At 42.2% G+C, this 17,385-nt stretch overlaps 1 protein-coding gene across 2 annotated transcripts in view; it reads right to left on the reverse strand.

Moving 5' to 3' along the window:
* Positions 1-11,191: 11,191 nt before the first annotated feature.
* The window catches only part of LOC137338928 (tumor necrosis factor receptor superfamily member 11A-like), an 80,873-nt gene continuing 74,679 nt past the window's right edge, over positions 11,192-17,385 (reverse strand). For both annotated transcript variants that reach the window (XM_068001855.1, XM_068001856.1), the window contains one exon: positions 11,192-15,443. In XM_068001855.1, coding sequence (XP_067857956.1) covers positions 14,926-15,443 — 518 coding nt within the window. In that variant the 3' untranslated portion in view covers positions 11,192-14,925. The remainder of the gene's footprint in view (positions 15,444-17,385) is intronic.

Here is a 17,385-nt window from a genome sequence, read left to right on the forward strand (position 1 = left end):
TCAAAGTGTCTCAGAATGGATAGAGTGTGCCTCCAGACCATCTTCAATGTGCCTTCAGCCATTTCATCCTTAGTCTATAGACAGTACAATTTCTCAAATAAATCACGAGACTGGTCTTTAAAAATATTATGACTATCACTCATGCTTTTGAGCAAGATTTCCACATTTGGTTTTGAACATGAGACCCAGTTCCAAGTTGCGCCAACAGCAATCCATCTACTCGTCTGTTTATGATATTTGAATCATTTTGCATTCAATATTAATGTTTATATAAAAATTCTGGGGTTTGAACAAAGATTCATGTGAATGGATGGAGACCCGCAGACCTGCATTTTACACTGGAACAGAAAACTTTCAAAACCGGCCCTGCTTATAAATAGACTGCATTCATCATGGATTCAGTTCACGTGATACTGGATTCCATGTATCAAACAATTACAGCAGTGTGGATGGGACTACTGGAAAAAATAGTATGTATTTGTGGCAGTTCTTCAGCTGCTTTAGGGACTGACTAAAGAAGCTGTTGCTTTTAGATGCATTTGTTATTTTCGTTACATTTTAAATGCACAACAGGCTTTAAAGAAAGTTGCAATGTAAATCAATAAATAACTAATTTCTGTGGAGAGAGAAACCGATGAAAGGTCATGGACCTGAAACATTAACTCTGTTTCTCTCTCCACAGATGCTGCCTGACCTGCTGAATGTTTCCATCATTTTCTGTTTTTATTTCAGATTTTCCACATCCGCAGAATTTTGCTTTTGAATAACTAATTTCAACTGGGAGCAATAATACTGGCTTCATTCCCTACCCCCGCCCCCCCACCCAGACGAGCGAGGGGAAAATTGGCCAGGTTTTCCACTCCTGATTGGTATCCAGTGACCCCTGCTGGAGATCTGCATGTGTGGCCATCAGGTGAGAACAGGACTAGGCTCTGCTGTGATGCCTGCCGACAATCACGCTTGTGTAAAAGGTTCACACTTGAATAACGCTACTTGGGTGAGGTACAAAAGGATAGTTGGCATCCTTGGGATCATAATCCAACAGGAGTCAATACCTCTTGGGATGGGGAGTGCAAAGTGGCAAGAAAAAAAACGTTAAATAAGGGGGAGCCCAGAACAAGGGAACATAACCTTAAAATTAGAGCTAGGCCGTTCAGGGGTGACGTCAGGAAGCACTTCTTCACACAAAGGGTAGTGGAAATCTGGAACTCTCTCCCCCAAAAATCTATTGAGGCTGGGGGTCAATTGAAAATTTCAAATCTGATATCGCTAGATTTTTATTAGACAAGGGTATTAAGGGAAATGGAGTCAAGGCAGGTAAATGGAGTTAAGATACAGATCAGCCACGACCTAATTGAATAACGGAACAGGGGCTAAAAGGCCTACTCCAGTTCCTATGTTCCTATTAAACACTAAAAAAAATTCTCCAGCTGGTTTCCATTATTCATGTACATTATGCACTTCACTATTAATATTAAAGAAAAGCAGCAAATACGAGAACTCCTTCATTAAAAAAGATATAAAGACACTTAAGATAGAAAGGGGGGAGATAATTGATAAAATATTCAGACTTAGAGAATATAAAACCCCTGGTCTGGATGGATTTCATCCATGCATATTAAAAGAAGTTAGGGAAGAGATAGCAGAGGCACTATTACATATGTATAAACATTCATTTAAAACTTCACCAGAGGACTGGCGGACAGCTAATAGGAAACATAGGAACATAGGAACAGGAGTAGGCCATTCAGCCCCTCGTGCCTGCTCTGCCATTTGATAAGATCATGGCTGATCTGTGATCTAACTCCATATACCTGCCTTTGGCCCATATCCCTTAATACCTTTGGTTAGCAAAAAGCTACCTATCTCAGATTTAAATTTAGCAATTGAGCTAGTATCAATTGCCGTTTGTGGAAGAGAGTTCCAAACTTCTACCACCCTTTGTGTGTAGAAATGTTTTCTAATCTCACTCCTGAAAGGTCTGGCTCTAATTTTTAGACTGTGCCCCCTACTCCTAGAATCCCCAACCAGCGGAAATAGTTTCTCTCTATCCACCCTATCTGTTCCCCTTAATATCTTATAAACTTCGATCAGATCACCCCTTAACCTTCTGAACTCCAGAGAATACAACCCCAATTTGTGTAATCTCTCCTCGTAACTTAAACCTGAAGTCCGGGTATCATTCAAGTAAACCTACGCTGCACTCCCTCCAAGGCCAATATGTCCTTCCGAAGGTGCGGTGCCCAGAACTGCTCACAGTACTCCAGGCGCAGTCTAACCAGGGTTTAGTATAGCTGCAGCATAACTTCTGCCCCCTTGTAGTCCAGTCCTCTAGATATAAAGGCCAGCATTCCATTAGCCTTATTGATTATTTTCTGCACCTGTTCATGACACTTCAATGATCTATGTACCTGAACCCCTAAAGCCCTTTTGGACATCCACTGTTTTTAACTATTTACCATTTAGAAAGTATCCTGTTCTATCCTTTTTTGATCCAAAGTGGATGACCTCACATTTGTCTACACTGAATTCCATTTGCCACAGTTTTGCACATTCACCTAATCTATCAATATCGCTTTGTAATTTTATGTTTTCATCTACACTGCTTACAATGCCACCAATCTTTGTGTCATCGGCAAACTTAGATATGAGACTTTCTATGCCTTCATCTAAGTCGTTAATAAATATTGTGAATAATTGAGGCCCCAAGACAGATCCACTAGTCACATCCTGCCAATGTGAGTACCTACCCATTATCCCTACTCTCTGTCGCCTTTCGCTCAGCCAACTTCCTAACCAAGTCTGTTCATTTCCCTAGATTCCATGGGCTTCTATCTTAGCTAACAGTCTCTTATGTGGGACTTTATCAAATGCCTCCTGGAAGTCCATATAAATAACATCCATTGACATTCCCCTGTCCACTACTTTAGTCACCGCTTCAAAAAATTCAATCAGGTTTGTCAGGCACGACTTCCCTTTCACAAATCCACGCTGGCTCTCTCTGATTAACTGAAAATTCTCGAGGTGTTCAGTCACCCTATCCTTAATTATAGACTCCAGCATTTTCCCCACAACAGATGTTAGGCTAACTGGTCTATAATTCCCCAGTTTCCCTCTCTCTCCTTTCTTAAAAAGCGGAGTGACAATGCACAATTTTCCAATCTAGAGGGACAGTTCCTGAATCTAGAGAACTTTGAAAGATTATAGTTAGGGCATCTGCAATGTGCTCACCTACTTCCTTTAAAACCCTGGGATGGAAACCATCAGGTCCTGGGGATTTGTCACTCTTTAGTGCTATTATTTTCTTCATTACTGTTGTTTTACTTATGTTAATTTTATCGAGTCCCTGTCCCCGATTCAATATTAGTTTTCTTGGGATTTCCGGCATGCTATCCTCCTTTTCTACTGTAAATACTGACGCAAAGTAATTGTTCAACATGTCCGCCATTTCCCCATTGTCAATGACAATATCCCCACTTTCAGTTTTTAAGGGGCCAACACTGCTCCTGACCACCCTCTTTTTCCTAATATATCAATAAAGGTTCTTCGTATTGGTTTTGATATCCCTTGCAAGTTTCTTTTCATACTCTCTTTTTGTAGCTAATGTGTTTCCTATATTTAAAAAGGGAGCTAGAACAAGTCCAGGGAACTATAGACAAATTAGCTTAAAGCCGGTGGTAGGAAAGATAATGGAATCCTTACTCTAAGTTGTAATAGAAAAAAATCTAGAAACTGAAAATATAATAAAGAATAGTCAGCATGGATTTCAAAAGGGAAGGTCATGCTTGATCAACCTTATTGAATTCTTTGAAGAAGTAACAGAAAGGGTAGACAAGGATAATGTAGTAGATGTAATATATTTGGATTTTCAAAAGGCCTTCAATAAAGTACTGCATAGAAGACTCATGACTAAGGCATGTGGAGTCAGGGGACAAGTAGCAGAATAGATAGCAAGCTGGCTACAAAACAGAAAACAGAGAGTAGGAGTTAAGGGTAGTTACTTAAGACTGACAAAAGGTGGGAAGTGGTGTTCCACAAGGATCGGTGCTGGGACCACTGCTGTTCACCATTTACATAAATGATTTGGACTCAGGAATCAGAAGTACAATTTTAAAATTTGAGGACGACAAAAAACTGGGGGGGTATACTTAATACTGAGGAGGATTGTGACAAAATCATAGACTCATAGAATGGTTACAGCACAGAGGAGGCCATTCAGCCCATCGAGCCCACGTCAGTTCTTTTTAAGAGCATTCCAATTAATCCCATTCCCCCGCTCTTTCCCCGAAGCTCTGCAAATTTTTTCCCTTCAAGCATTTATCCAATTCCTTTTTGAAAGCCACGATTGAATCTGCTTCCACCAACCTTTCAGGCAGCGCATTCCAGATCATAACTACTTGCTGCGTAAAAAAGCTTTTCTTCATGTTTTTTTTAATTTGTTCATGGGATGTGGGCGTTGCTGGCAAGGCCAGCATTTATTGCCCATCCCTAATTGCCCTTGAGAAGGTGGTGGTGAGCCGCCTTCTTGAACCGCTGCAGTCCGTGTGGTGAAGGTTCTCCCACAGTGCTGTTAGGAAGGGAGTTCCAAGATTTTGACCCAGCGACGATGAAGGAACAGGGATATATTTCCAAGTCAGGATGGTGTGTGACTTGGAGGGGAACGTGCAGGTAGTGTTGCTCCCATGTGCCTGCTGCTCTTGTCCTTCTAGGTGGTAGAGGTCGTGGGTTTGGGAGGTGCTGTCGAAGCAGCCTTGGCGAGTTGCTGCAGTGTATCCTGTGGATGGTACACACTGCAGCCACAGTGTGCCGGTGGTGAAGGGAGTGAATGTTTAGGGTGGTGGATGAGGTGCCAATCAAGCGGGCTGCTTTGTCCTGGATGGTGTCGAGCTTCTTGAGTGTTGTTGGAGCTGCACTCATCCAGGTGAAGAGTATTCCATCACACTCCTGACTTATGCCCTGTAGATGGTGGAAAGGCTTTGGGGAGTCAGGAGGTGAGTCACTCGCCGCAGAATACCCAGCCTCTGACCTGCTCTTGTAGCCACAGTATGTATGTGGCTGGTCCAGTTGAGTTTCTGGTCAATGGTGACCCCCAGGATGTTGATGGTGGGGGATTCGGCGATGGTAATGCCGTTGACTGTCAAGGGGAGGTGGTTAGACTCTCTCTTGTTGGAGATGGTCATTGCCTGGCACTTGTCTGGCGCAAATATTACTTGCCACTTATGAGCCCAAGCCTGGATGTTGTCCAGGTCTTGCTGCATGTGGGCAAGGACTGCTTCATTATTTGAGGGGTTGCGAATGGAACTGAACACTGTGCAATCATCAGCGAACATACCCATTTCTGACCTCATGATGGAGGGAAGGTCATTGATGAAGCAGCTGAAGATGGTTGGGCCCAGGACACTGCCCTGAGGAGCTCCTGCAGCAATGCCCTGGGGCTGAGATGATTGGCCTCCAACAACCACTACCATCTTCCTTTGTGCTAGGTATGACTCCAGCCGCTGGAGAGTTTTCCCCCTGATTCCCATTGACTTCAATTTTACTAGGGCTCCTTGGTGCCACACTCAGTCAAATGCTGCCTTGATGTCAAGGGCGGTCACTCTCACCTCACCTCTGGAATTCCATGTTTGGACCAAGGCTGTAATGAGGTCTGGAGCCGAGTGGTCCTGGCGGAACCCAAACTGAGCATCGGTGAGCAGGTTATTGGTGAGTATGTGTCTCTTGATAGCACTGTCGACGACACCTTCCATCACTTTGCTGATGATTGAGAGTAGACTGATGGGGCGGTAATTGGTCGGATTGGATTTATCCTGCTTTTTGTGGACAGGACATAATTGGGCAATTTTCCACATTGTCGGGTGGATGCCAGTGTTGTAGCTGTACTGGAACAGCTTGGCTAGAGGCGCAGCTAGTTTTGGAGCACAAGTCGTCAGCACCTCAGCTGGGATGTTGTCGGGGCCCATAGCCTTTGCTGTATCCAGTGCACTCAGCTGTTTCTTGATATCACGTGGAGTGAATCGAATTGGCTGAAGACTGGCTTCTTTGACGGTGAGGATACCGGGAGGAGGCCGAGATGGATCATCCACTCGGCACTTCTGGCTGAAGATGGTTGCAAACTTTTCAACCTTGTCTTTTGCACTCAAGCGCTGGACTCCACCATCATTGAGGATGGAGATGTTTACAGAGCCTCCTCCTCCCTCCTCAAAACTGGGCATCCGTGAGGCGCACTGGGCCATCAGAAGCAACAGAACTGTATTCCAGCACAATCTGTAACCTCATGGCCCATGCTCTTTCTACCCTCAGTGCTTCCTCCAAGTGGTGTTCAACATGGAGGAGGACTGATTCATCAGCTGAGGGAGGGCGGTAGGTGGTAATCAGCAGGAGGTTTCCTTGCCCATGTTTGACCTGATGCCATGAGATTTCATGGGGTCCAGAGTCAATGTTGAGGACTCCCAGGGCCACTTTCCTGACTGTATATCACCGTACTGCCACCTCTGGTGGGTCTGTCCTGCCGGTGGGACAGGACATACCAAGGGATGGTGATGGAAGAGTCTGGGACATTGGCTGAAAGGTATGATTCTGTGAGTATGGCTATGTCAGGCTGTTGCTTGACTAGTCTGTGGGACAGCTCTCCCAATTTTGGCACAAGTCCCCAGATGTTAGTGAGGAGGACTTTGCAGGGTCAACTGGGCTTGGTTTGCCTTTCTCGTGTCCGGTGCCTAGTGGTCTGATGCCGGGTGGTCCGTCCGGTTTTCTTCTTATTGTGACTTTTTGTAGTGAGATTTTACAACTGAGTGGCTTGCTAGGCCATTTCAGAGGGCAATTAAGAATCAACCACATTGCTGTGAGTCTGGAGTCACATATAGGCCAGACCGGGTAAGGACAGCAGGTTTCCTTCCCTAAAAGACATTAGTGAAGCAGATGGGTTTTTACGACAATCCGGTAGTTTCATGGCCACCATTACTGATACTAGTATTTTAATTCCAGATTTTATTTAATTAATTGAATTTAAATTCCCCAGCTGCCGTGGCGGGATTTGAACTCATGACTCTGGATTATTAGTCCAGGCCTTTGGTCGCCTTTGGCTCTTTTACCAATCACCTTAAATCTGTGTACTCTGATTCTCGACCTTTCCGCCAATAGGAACCGTTTCTCTTTACTTACTTTATCGAAACCCTTTATGATTTTGAGCACATCTATCAATCTCCTCTCAACCTTCTCTGCGCTAAAGAGAACAACCTCAGCTTCTCCAATCTATCCATGTAACTGAAGTCCCTCATCCCTAGAACCATTCTAGTAAATCTTTTCTGTACCCTCTCTAAGGCCTTTACACCCTTCGTAAAGTGTGGTGCCCAGAGCTGGACACAATACCCCAGCGGTGGCCTAACCAGCGATTTATAAAGTTTCGACATAACTTCCTTGCTTTTGTACTCTATGCCTCTAAAGCCCAGGATCCCGTATGCTTTTTTAACTGCTTTCTCAACATGAGCTTCCACTTTCAAAGATTTGTGCGCATATACCCCCAGGTCTGTTCCTGCACCCAGTTTAGAACTGTATCGTTTAGTTTATATTGCCTCTTCTCATTCTTCCTGAAAAATGTATCACTTCGCACTTCTCTGCATTAAATTTCATCTGCCACCTGTCCGCCCATTCCACCAGCCTGTCTATGGCCTCTTGAAGTCTATCACTATCATCCTCACTGTTTACCTCACTTCCAAGTTTTGTGTCATCTGCAAATTTTGAAATTGTGCCCTGTACACCCAAGTCCAAGTCATTAATATATGTCAAAAAAGCAGAGGTCCTAGTGCCGAAATCTGGGGAACACCACTGTACACCCCCCTCCAGTCCGAAAAACAACCATTCACCACTACTCTCCGTTTCTTGTCACTTAGTCAATTTCATATCCATGCTGCCACTGCCTTTTTATTCCACGGGCTTCAATTTTGTTGACAAGCCTATTAGGTGGCACTTTATCAAACGCCTCTTGGAAGTCCATATACATAACATCAACCGCATTGCCCTCATCAACCCTCTCTGTTACCTTATCAAAAACTCAATCAGTTTAGTTAAACATGATTTGCCCTTAACAAATCCGTGCTGGCTTTCCTTTATTAATCTACAATTGTCCAAGTGATTATTAATTTTGTCCTGGATTATCGTTTCTACAAGCTTCCCCGCCACCGAGGTTAAACTGACTGGCCTGTAGTTGCCGAGTTTATCCTTACACCATTTTTTGAACAAGGGTGTGACATTTCTCCAGTCCTCTGGCACCACCCCCATATCTAAGGAGGATTGGAAGATTATGGCCAGCACCTCTGCAATTTCCACCCTTACTTCCCTCAGCAACCTAGGATGCATCCCATCTGGACCGGGTGACTTATCTACTTTAAGTAAAGTCAGCCTTTCTAGTACCTCCTCTTAATCAATTTTTAGCCCATCCAGTATCTCAACTACCTCCTCTTTTACTATGACTTTGGCAGCATCTTCTTCCTTGGTAAAGACAGATGCAAAGTACTCATTTAGTACCTCAGCCATGCCTTCTGCCTCCATGCGTAGATTTCCTTTTTGGTCCTAAATATAGGAAGACATTAATAAACTTGCAGAATGGGCATGTAATAGGCAAATGAATTTCAATATAGGTAAATGTGAGGTGGTACATTTTGGTAGGGAGAATAAGGAGGCCACATACTCCTTGGAAAATAAAAGTCTAAATGGGGTAGAGGAGCAGAGAGATCTGGGGGTACAGATACTCAAATCACTAAAGGTAGCGGCGCAGGTTAATAAGGCCATAAAAAAAGCAAACTTAACACTGAGGTTCATTTCTAGAGGGATAGTATTGAAAAGCAGAGTAGTTATGATAAACTTGAATAGAACTTTGGTTAGACCACACTTAGAGTACTGTGAACAGTTCTGGTCTCTATATTATGGAAAGGATATAGAGGCACTTGAGAAGGTGTAAAAAAGACTTATTAGGATGATCATAAGAACATAAGAATAGGAGCAGGAGTAGGCCATATGGCCGCTCGAGCTTGCTCCACCATTCAATAAGATCATGGCTAATCCTTGACCTCAACTCCACATTTCCGCCTGATCCCCATATCCCTTGATTTCCTTAGAGTCCAAAAATCTATTGATCTCAGCCTTGAATATATTCAACAACTGAGCATCCAGAATGATACCAGAACTGAGTGGTTATACCTATTAGGAAAGATTGAACAGGCTGGGGCTCTTTTCTGTAGAAAAGAGAAGACTGAGGGGTGACCTGATAGAAGTTTTTAAGATTATGAAAGGATTTTATAGGGTAGACATAGAGAAGATGTTTCCACTAGCAGGGGGACCAGAACTAGGGGCAATAAATATAAGATAGTCACTAATAAATCCAATAGAGAATTCAGGAGAAAGTTCTTTACTCAGAGAGTGGTTAGAATGCGGAACTCGCTACCACAGGGAGTAGTTGAGACGACTAGCACAGATGCATTTAAGGGGAAGCTAGATAAACACATGAGGGAGAAAGGAATAGAAGGATATCCTGATAGGGTTAGATGAAGTAGAGAGGGAGGAGGCTCGTGTGGAGCATAAACACTGACATGGACCTGTTGGGCTGAATGGCCTGTTTATGTGCTGTACATTCTATGTAATTCTATGTAAAAACTACGCATTACTATGTGGGTTTTGCTTCAGTAGTGTCAAAAAATCTTTCCAATTAGAATGACCAAATTATAATATATAAGGACACATTACAGATGTTTTCTGATCTATCGCTGTAATTCAGGCACAAGAGTGACGGAACCCCCCGAGAAACAGCATAAACAACTGTTTACACTGTTTCTCCCAATTCTTCCACCGAAGGGCAGGAGAACAGAGATTCCAACCCATAAACTTTAACTGTGTGCAATTAGTTCAATATTGTTAACAGTTCTTGATGACTTTACAAAAAAGAGAAGGTACTATTATAAAGTCTTCTATGATCAAGCAATAATTTTTTAGATTCTTTGGGCTCAATTTTAAAATTAAATTGCGGGTGCGATGGGGGTGGAGGGTCTGCGAAAATGGCAAAAATCCCCAGCGGGCTCCAACCCGCCGACTTCCAAGTTTCCCACAGACGCACCTGTGTGCGCGCCTGCTTCCTGAACCAAATGTACCTCATTGAGGTACTTAAGGTACTTTACTTCTGACATATTAGGTAGTTAAAAAGTGAAACCAGGCGTGTAGTGCCGGATAAGACAAAAATAAACTAAATAATTGAAATAAAAAACCATTGCACAAAGTTAATAAACAAAATAAACCTACCTTTCCATCCTGCTCCGATGTATGATCTCTCCCTCTCTGATGTCCCTCTCCAATGTCCCTCTCAGCCCGATTTTCCCCTCTCCCTCCCGATCTTCCTCTCTCCCTCCCTGATCTTCCTCTCTCCCCCCCCAATCTTCCCCTCTCCCCCCGATCTTCCATTCTCCTCCACCCCCCCAACTTCCGTTACAGTGTCAAATGATATCTCTCTCTCTCTCTTTCTTTCCCCCCACCTCAGCGTTGCAGCTCCTGTTGGCAGCCAGCCTGTCAATCGGGCTGCCGGGCATGAAACCCGGAAAGGACTTTGATCACTATCAATTACATCGCGATCGCGTCGGAAAAGGTAAGGTTTTTTTATTTGGCACTACCTAATATGCCACGTGCACCTTCACGCCCCCCACCCCGGCTGCCAACCCGCCACCATTTCAAAATTGAGCCCTTTATCTCCCTTCATCCATTGCAGAAAGGGTTAATGCCTCGACTAAAATACCGGACAAAAGAATTCTATGAAAGCATAAAAGCCGTTTTGTGGTATTAAATTACTTCAGTACTGAGGGAGCATGCCATTGTTGGAAGTACCATCTTTTAGATGGGACATTAAAGCAAGGTCCCAGCAGTCTGTTGAGTTGAATGTGAAAGATCCCATGGCACTATTGCCAAGATTTATCCCTGAACCAACACCATCAAAAATAGCATTATGAATTTAGGTCTGCCATAGATACCTTCTATGTGGCATCAGTCGCTCCCAAATGCTTTTTGCTGTGAGTTGACTGTCTACTTATATAGTAGCAAGACCCTGAGGAGTAACAATAGAACTTCTGATCTGGATCAGATATCCATGACTTTTGCACATGTATATCTTCAAGCTCTCCAATGGCAGACCAAATGAACACTAGATGAGGTGAAGTTTGGTCTGATTTGTAAACTGTTTTATTCCACTGTAAGGTGAAACATACAGATATCATCAGAGTTGCTTAGTTCAATCGGTACAACTTGTGTTCACGTAATGATACAAATAAAGACCATGCAACGCTACCTCACTTCCGTGGGTCATCTTACTTAATAAAACAGAATAATTTCTCACCCTGTGCCACAGTCCAGGGTAGAACCACTTTCTATGCAGTCTTTGTCTTCTGCAGCCTTTTTCTGTCTGACTGCCTGTGGAGTGTACTGCTTCTCGAAGCCAGACTGCCTTTTTAGGTTTATAATATTCTGGTTTATTGCTAACTGCTCACAGTGAGAAAGGGATCAAAACCCTTCAACACAAAGGATTCAAAATATTTATCACTTTCAGAAACAAATTGGCAAACTGCTTATTGCTTTGTCTCATACGCTTGATTCACAACCCAGCAAGGGGATGTCCTGATAAACTAACCCCTATAAAGACAACTGTAACATTTTAATACAACTTGTATCAAGACCCTTTCCATAGAAAAATGACCAAAGAACTAGTTGGTCATTTACCTCATTGCTGTTTTTGGAACTTTGCTGTGACCAAAATTAGCTGTTTTGTTTGCCTACAGCAGCAGTGACTATACTTCAAGAGCAATTAATTGGCTGTAAATCGCTGTGGAATGATCTGAGGATATGAAAGGTGCCTTATAGAGGCAAGTTCTTTCTTTCTTTTGCTTCCTTTAAAAATGTGTTAGTATACTTAGAAGAAATTCCTTTGACCAAAATTTTAATGAAAGCATTATTAACTCTTTTATTTTAATTTTAAATGGGTTAATGTATTTGTTAAAACAGCAGAGGAATTTTAATATGAATACATTAGCCGATTTGTAAAGAAATAACTTGTTTTTATCTAATGCCTTTCGCAACCTCAGGACGTCCCAAAGTGTTTCACAGCTAATGAAGTACTTTTGAACTGTAGTTACTGATGTAATGTAGGAAAACACAGCCAATTTGCAGACAGCACGGTCCCACAGACAACAATAACATAAGTAACCAGATAATCTGTTTTAGTGATGTTAGTTGAGGGATACATATTGTCCAAGACACCGGGGGAGAGCTCCCCTGCTCTTCTTCAAATAGTGTCATGGAATCTTTTATGTTCACCTGATAAGGCAGATGGGACCTCGGCTCAACATTTATCTGAAAGGCAGCAGCCCCTCAGTGCTGCACTGAAGCGTCAGCCTAGACTATGTGCTCTAGTCCTGGAATGGAATTTAAACCCTTTGTCTTTTCTGGCTCAAAGGTGAGAGTGCTGTCAACTGAGCCAAGGCTGGCACAGTGGATTTTAGCTGGAATGGGGGGTGGGGGGCAATTGGACCCTGTTAGGTCCCTTGCAAATGCTAATGAGGGGCCTAACACCTGTTTAAGAACCACTCCCGGAAATTCATCTGCACTTAAAGGGACCGCTGGAGGCTACCACCAAAAAGGTTGAGTATTTTCTTTTAAATTTACCTTTGTGTGGAGCCGGGCAGAGCAGGAGTGCTCCTCCGGGCTCCAAAGCTCTACTGCGGGCTGCTGCCAGCCCATGTCCACCCCCTCCCATTCGCCTCCCCCTGCACCTTCGCAGCTGGCCCAATTTGGTCTTCTCCGAACCGGTGAGCTGCCTCTGGATGCCTGATTGGTGGAAATATGTTGACGAGACCCAAGGTCAAATTTTGGATGAACCTCAGGCCTGTTGCTTTTAGCATGCAGTTCGAGCGCATTGCCCATTTCAGGCCCAAAAATGGGTCTAAACCAATTTCCCGGCCAATGCTTGAAGTAAAACTTTTAAATTGATTTTTAACATTGCTAAATGATGCTGAATTAGGAAATGCCCACTGAACATGATGCTTCATTGAGTATGTTCAAAAACAGGCAAGATTAATGCAAGTCATGAGGCTATAGGACGCTTTGTTTCAATCAAATTTTGATGCTTTCTGTTGCATTACTTCACGGTACGAAAACATCCTTCTATTGCTAAGTATATATGTACATATTGAAAAAAAAATGTTACTTTTGAGTTTCACACATTACATTACATTACCAGAAATACCAGAATGTTTACAAGGAGAAGAAAAGCTAAAAGTAACACTCCTCAGCTTCTTCATCCAGTTTTAGTACCATGTTCTAATTTTCTCTGACTGGTGTTACAGCCCTTTATGTTAATGCTTGGGAGCACAAAATCTGAAGAAACTCATTACACATAAATCAGAGGCAGTAAATCGAGTACTGGATCAGGGAAGTAATTGACAGGGGACAGAAATTGAGGGCAGTGACCAAAGTGGGACCAGAATCGAGGATATTTAAGAACATGGGACCATGGTTGGGGCAGTTGAAGTGCCGACACAAAGGTGAGGAACGACTGCCTTTAGCCCTTTCACTTTGTTTGTGGGGAAAAGTCTCAACCCCTCCACCATTAAACAAGACACATTTATTACATTATCTTTTCAATTTACTTTTCCTATTGTTGATGAGGAGTCAACTCTTGATACCTCATGTTGTTCAAGAAAGCTGCAAGGGTATCAATTTGAAATGCCTTAACAGGGACCTGAAGTAAGATAATAGTGTGGCTGAAATTTTAGGTCTTTTTTGAGTAGGAATTGCATAAATGTGGCCATAGCTACAAGATAACATTCAACATGATAATATCAACTGAAGTAGTTTTTCCTCGGAAGCCAAGACTTGAAAGTGAATTATGCCACAATTGTTATCTATGATCCTGGATTAACTGAGAATCCTGTTTGATTATATATTAAGGGACTCCATCTTGTGACATCTCCGTGGTATGCTGGATTATAAAGAGATCCTAAAAAGTAAGATTTCATTGCAAACCATAGTGCCTTCAGTGACAGTGCTGTTTTGTTTTGAATTAAGCTGAGGTATTATGCTTTAGTGTCATGGGCCAAATGGGAGCTGAAGTTCCTGTATTGGTATAAGTCTTCAAAATGCATTACAAATTTAGTGATATTCAGCTTTTTGTCCATCCCAAGCTATTGTATATAACATACATTTTACTTTAATAAAAGTTTTTGTTGGAGTGCAAAAATAAAAACATGATTAGTATACCCTTTGTCAGCAGAGGGACTCTTAATTCACTCTGTACACTCACTTCTTATCACTTCAGCCTTTTTCAATACTGGTGGGAGTTTCCCAAACTGTTATGTCTCACACCACTAAACAAGAAGCCAGCAGTTCCCTTTTCTCCTTAAGGAAAAGGTTGGTAATTGAATTATTCAAATCGTTTAGATGTGCACATGTATTAATGCTTTTTTTTTGTTATGAGCCACTTCTTTCACAAAAGCACTTTCCTATTTTGATCCTCAAAATTTTGTATAAAGACAAATACCTAGAAAAGCTTACCACACTAATGAGTGAAGTGTGGCCTGCAGTCTTTTAATGTTTTACTGTTCTCCTGCATTGTAAACAAAAATCTCTGCCGATGACATTGTCACAAATTATATAACATTTCATTGAGGCCGAAAAGTAATTCCAATCTGGCAGTAAAGATAACAGAAAAAAATATAATTTAGGTAAACATATAAAAAGATAACAAAACAATTTCCTTAGCCTTCTGTACCTAGAAGTAATAAGCTGACAGCACCTCTCCCAGAATGTTAGTGTACAATCTCCTGTTATATCTAATGTTACTTTTAAAGTACATATATAGTTCAGAACTTCAATGAAGCATTTCGATCTCAAGAGTTCTGCTCATTGATTCTGTTCTTCATTCGGTAAATGTTCAGATTTTCCATCTTCTTGCACGGGAAAGAATGTATTTTCTTTGGGATGTCCCCAAATTTCCTGTTCTACTGTTTTTCTGGCAAAGCTCAGACTTTCTTCCAAGCTTTCTCTGCTGTATTGTTTCTCTTGAATAGGAAAGTTCACCTCGTGTCCATTAATTCTGTTTTGTTCTTCTTGCACAGGGACACACACAGTTTCCTTAGAACCTTCTTCTTGCATAGGGAATCCTGGGTTTGTCTCAAAGTCACACTTGCTGTCTGGTTTCTCCTCTTTCATAGGGAATCTATCATTTCCTCTAGAGTTTTCTCTGTTGTCTTCGTTGTCTTCTTTCGTTGGAAAGTTTGCTCCGTCATTCATGTCTCCTCTGTTATCCTGTTCTGTAGTGTGATTCACTTTGAAAATTACGTTGAAAATAACCGAACCACCAACATTCAATACCGATTGGCCTCTGGTGTTATATGTCGTATTACCACCACAAGAAAAGTCTGAAGAATGAAGTAAACAAAAAAATGTTTAACGCAGTAATTTATAGACTGATTTTTTAGTTTTAAATACTTGATTCATTTATTCAGTGCCCTGGTGCATGTCATACATATGGTAGCAAATTGGAAATTATCAATAACTTAGAAGTGGCAAATTTTTGGACACGTAATATGTTTCATTTTGACACACTGATAGGAGCTATGTGTGTGACTTCAGAGTATAATGATACAAAGCATTTGGGGAATGGAGAGAATGCACTGGGAGATAAATAGCTATAAAGAAATTAGACACTTTTCGAAATAGACATTTGGTAACAATGCACACCACTGATAAGTAAAAGGATAATATCAAAACCTAGGCCAAAATGAGTTAAGTAAAGAGGTAAAGAGAAGTATAGAAGATAAAAGGCTAGAAATGACTGTCAGCATCAAGAATTTTGCCAGTGGCAATTGTTGGAGAAGCAGTGACAAAATTGGGATTCCAAATTACTTCAGTCCACATTGTTGGCAGTGGGAAATGGATTCTGTGTGCTGGGCTGCAATTAAGGTTATTGATACCTGCATCATTTCTGATTAAGGGGGGAGCGAGCCATTTTGCTGAGCTTATGCATTGGATGTGCAAAGTGTTCTTTACATTCATATAACTTAGGTTTTGGAGCTGAGGTATCATCTGTATCAGTAGTGAATCCCGAGTAGACAACAGATTTCTACAGCAGTGGGAGTACTGCTGAAGCAGCTGTTTTTGACAGAAGGTTCTGTACATATGGCATAATGGAGAGTGCATTCAGTGATCCACTGGCATTGGACTATGCTGCAGAAGATGAACAATAGCAGCTGCAGGAGTGGGCAACCAAAGATGCCAGATAGAGCCAAAGGCTTGCTGTCCTGACACACTGCTATGCCACCTATTGGGATTGACTGAACAGCAATGCTTTAGGGGGCTACAGTTTAAAATGGAGGCAGTGACTGAGCTATGCTATCTTCTACACAAAGACCTTGAACCAACATCTGCAAGCTGCATAGTGCAGTGAGTGGTCATAAAGATGTTTTATGTGTCAGGATCCTTGCAGATTAGTGCTAGGAACATATGCAATGTGACCCAGTAAACTTCGCATATATACATACTTATTCGGGAAGATCAATAATTTCATCACCTTTGCTATTGACCAACAGTAGCAACGTGAGAACTCAACATAATTCCATTGCATTGATGACCCTTGCAGCCATATGGGCCCCGATCCATAAAGCTGCAACAGAAAGGAATTCCTCTCGCTGCAACCACCAAAACAGAACCATGCAGGCCAATGCCAGTACCCCAGCACCTCCCTGGATGTATTTATTTTGCACAATCATCTATGTCACCCTTATTTGAAGGGGAAAGTAGAGCTTAAGGATGACTCCTGGGATACCAATGCAACCCTCCTCAGTGCTGGCCAGTGGCACACTGTGCCAGCCACAGACAGAAGTAAAATAAGGTCCAGATACAACCAGTAACCAATAGAAGTATTATTGTTCTCATCAAGCAACACTTCAGGTGTCTGGACATATCGAGGGCCTATTACAGTAGAAGCTCTCCCACAGTCTCCACAATCAGCGTGATGTGCCGCATGTTCCATAGCTTTGCACTGCAAATAGAGGAAGAAGAACCGAATCCAAAAGGAGGAGCTTCAGAAACATTAATGCAACCTGGAAGACTGGTGTGACAGTCGATAATACAAGATACCTGTAAGATAAATACCTGAGATGGCTTTTTAAGGAATCCTCTGTCCACATGTACCAAAGAAACTGACCTGAAACATCTTTATCAAGACTAATCATAGCACTTCCTTCACCATTACCAATGCTCGTGTTTTAGTCTGGTGTTGCATTATTCTGTACAATCCCAAAAAGATTCTCAGCAGAATTTTCAAATTAAGGTCAGAAACTGAGTGATGTATGAATGATG

This window comes from Heptranchias perlo, chromosome 2 (genome assembly GCF_035084215.1).
Source record: "Heptranchias perlo isolate sHepPer1 chromosome 2, sHepPer1.hap1, whole genome shotgun sequence".
Taxonomy (NCBI): domain Eukaryota; kingdom Metazoa; phylum Chordata; class Chondrichthyes; order Hexanchiformes; family Hexanchidae; genus Heptranchias; species Heptranchias perlo.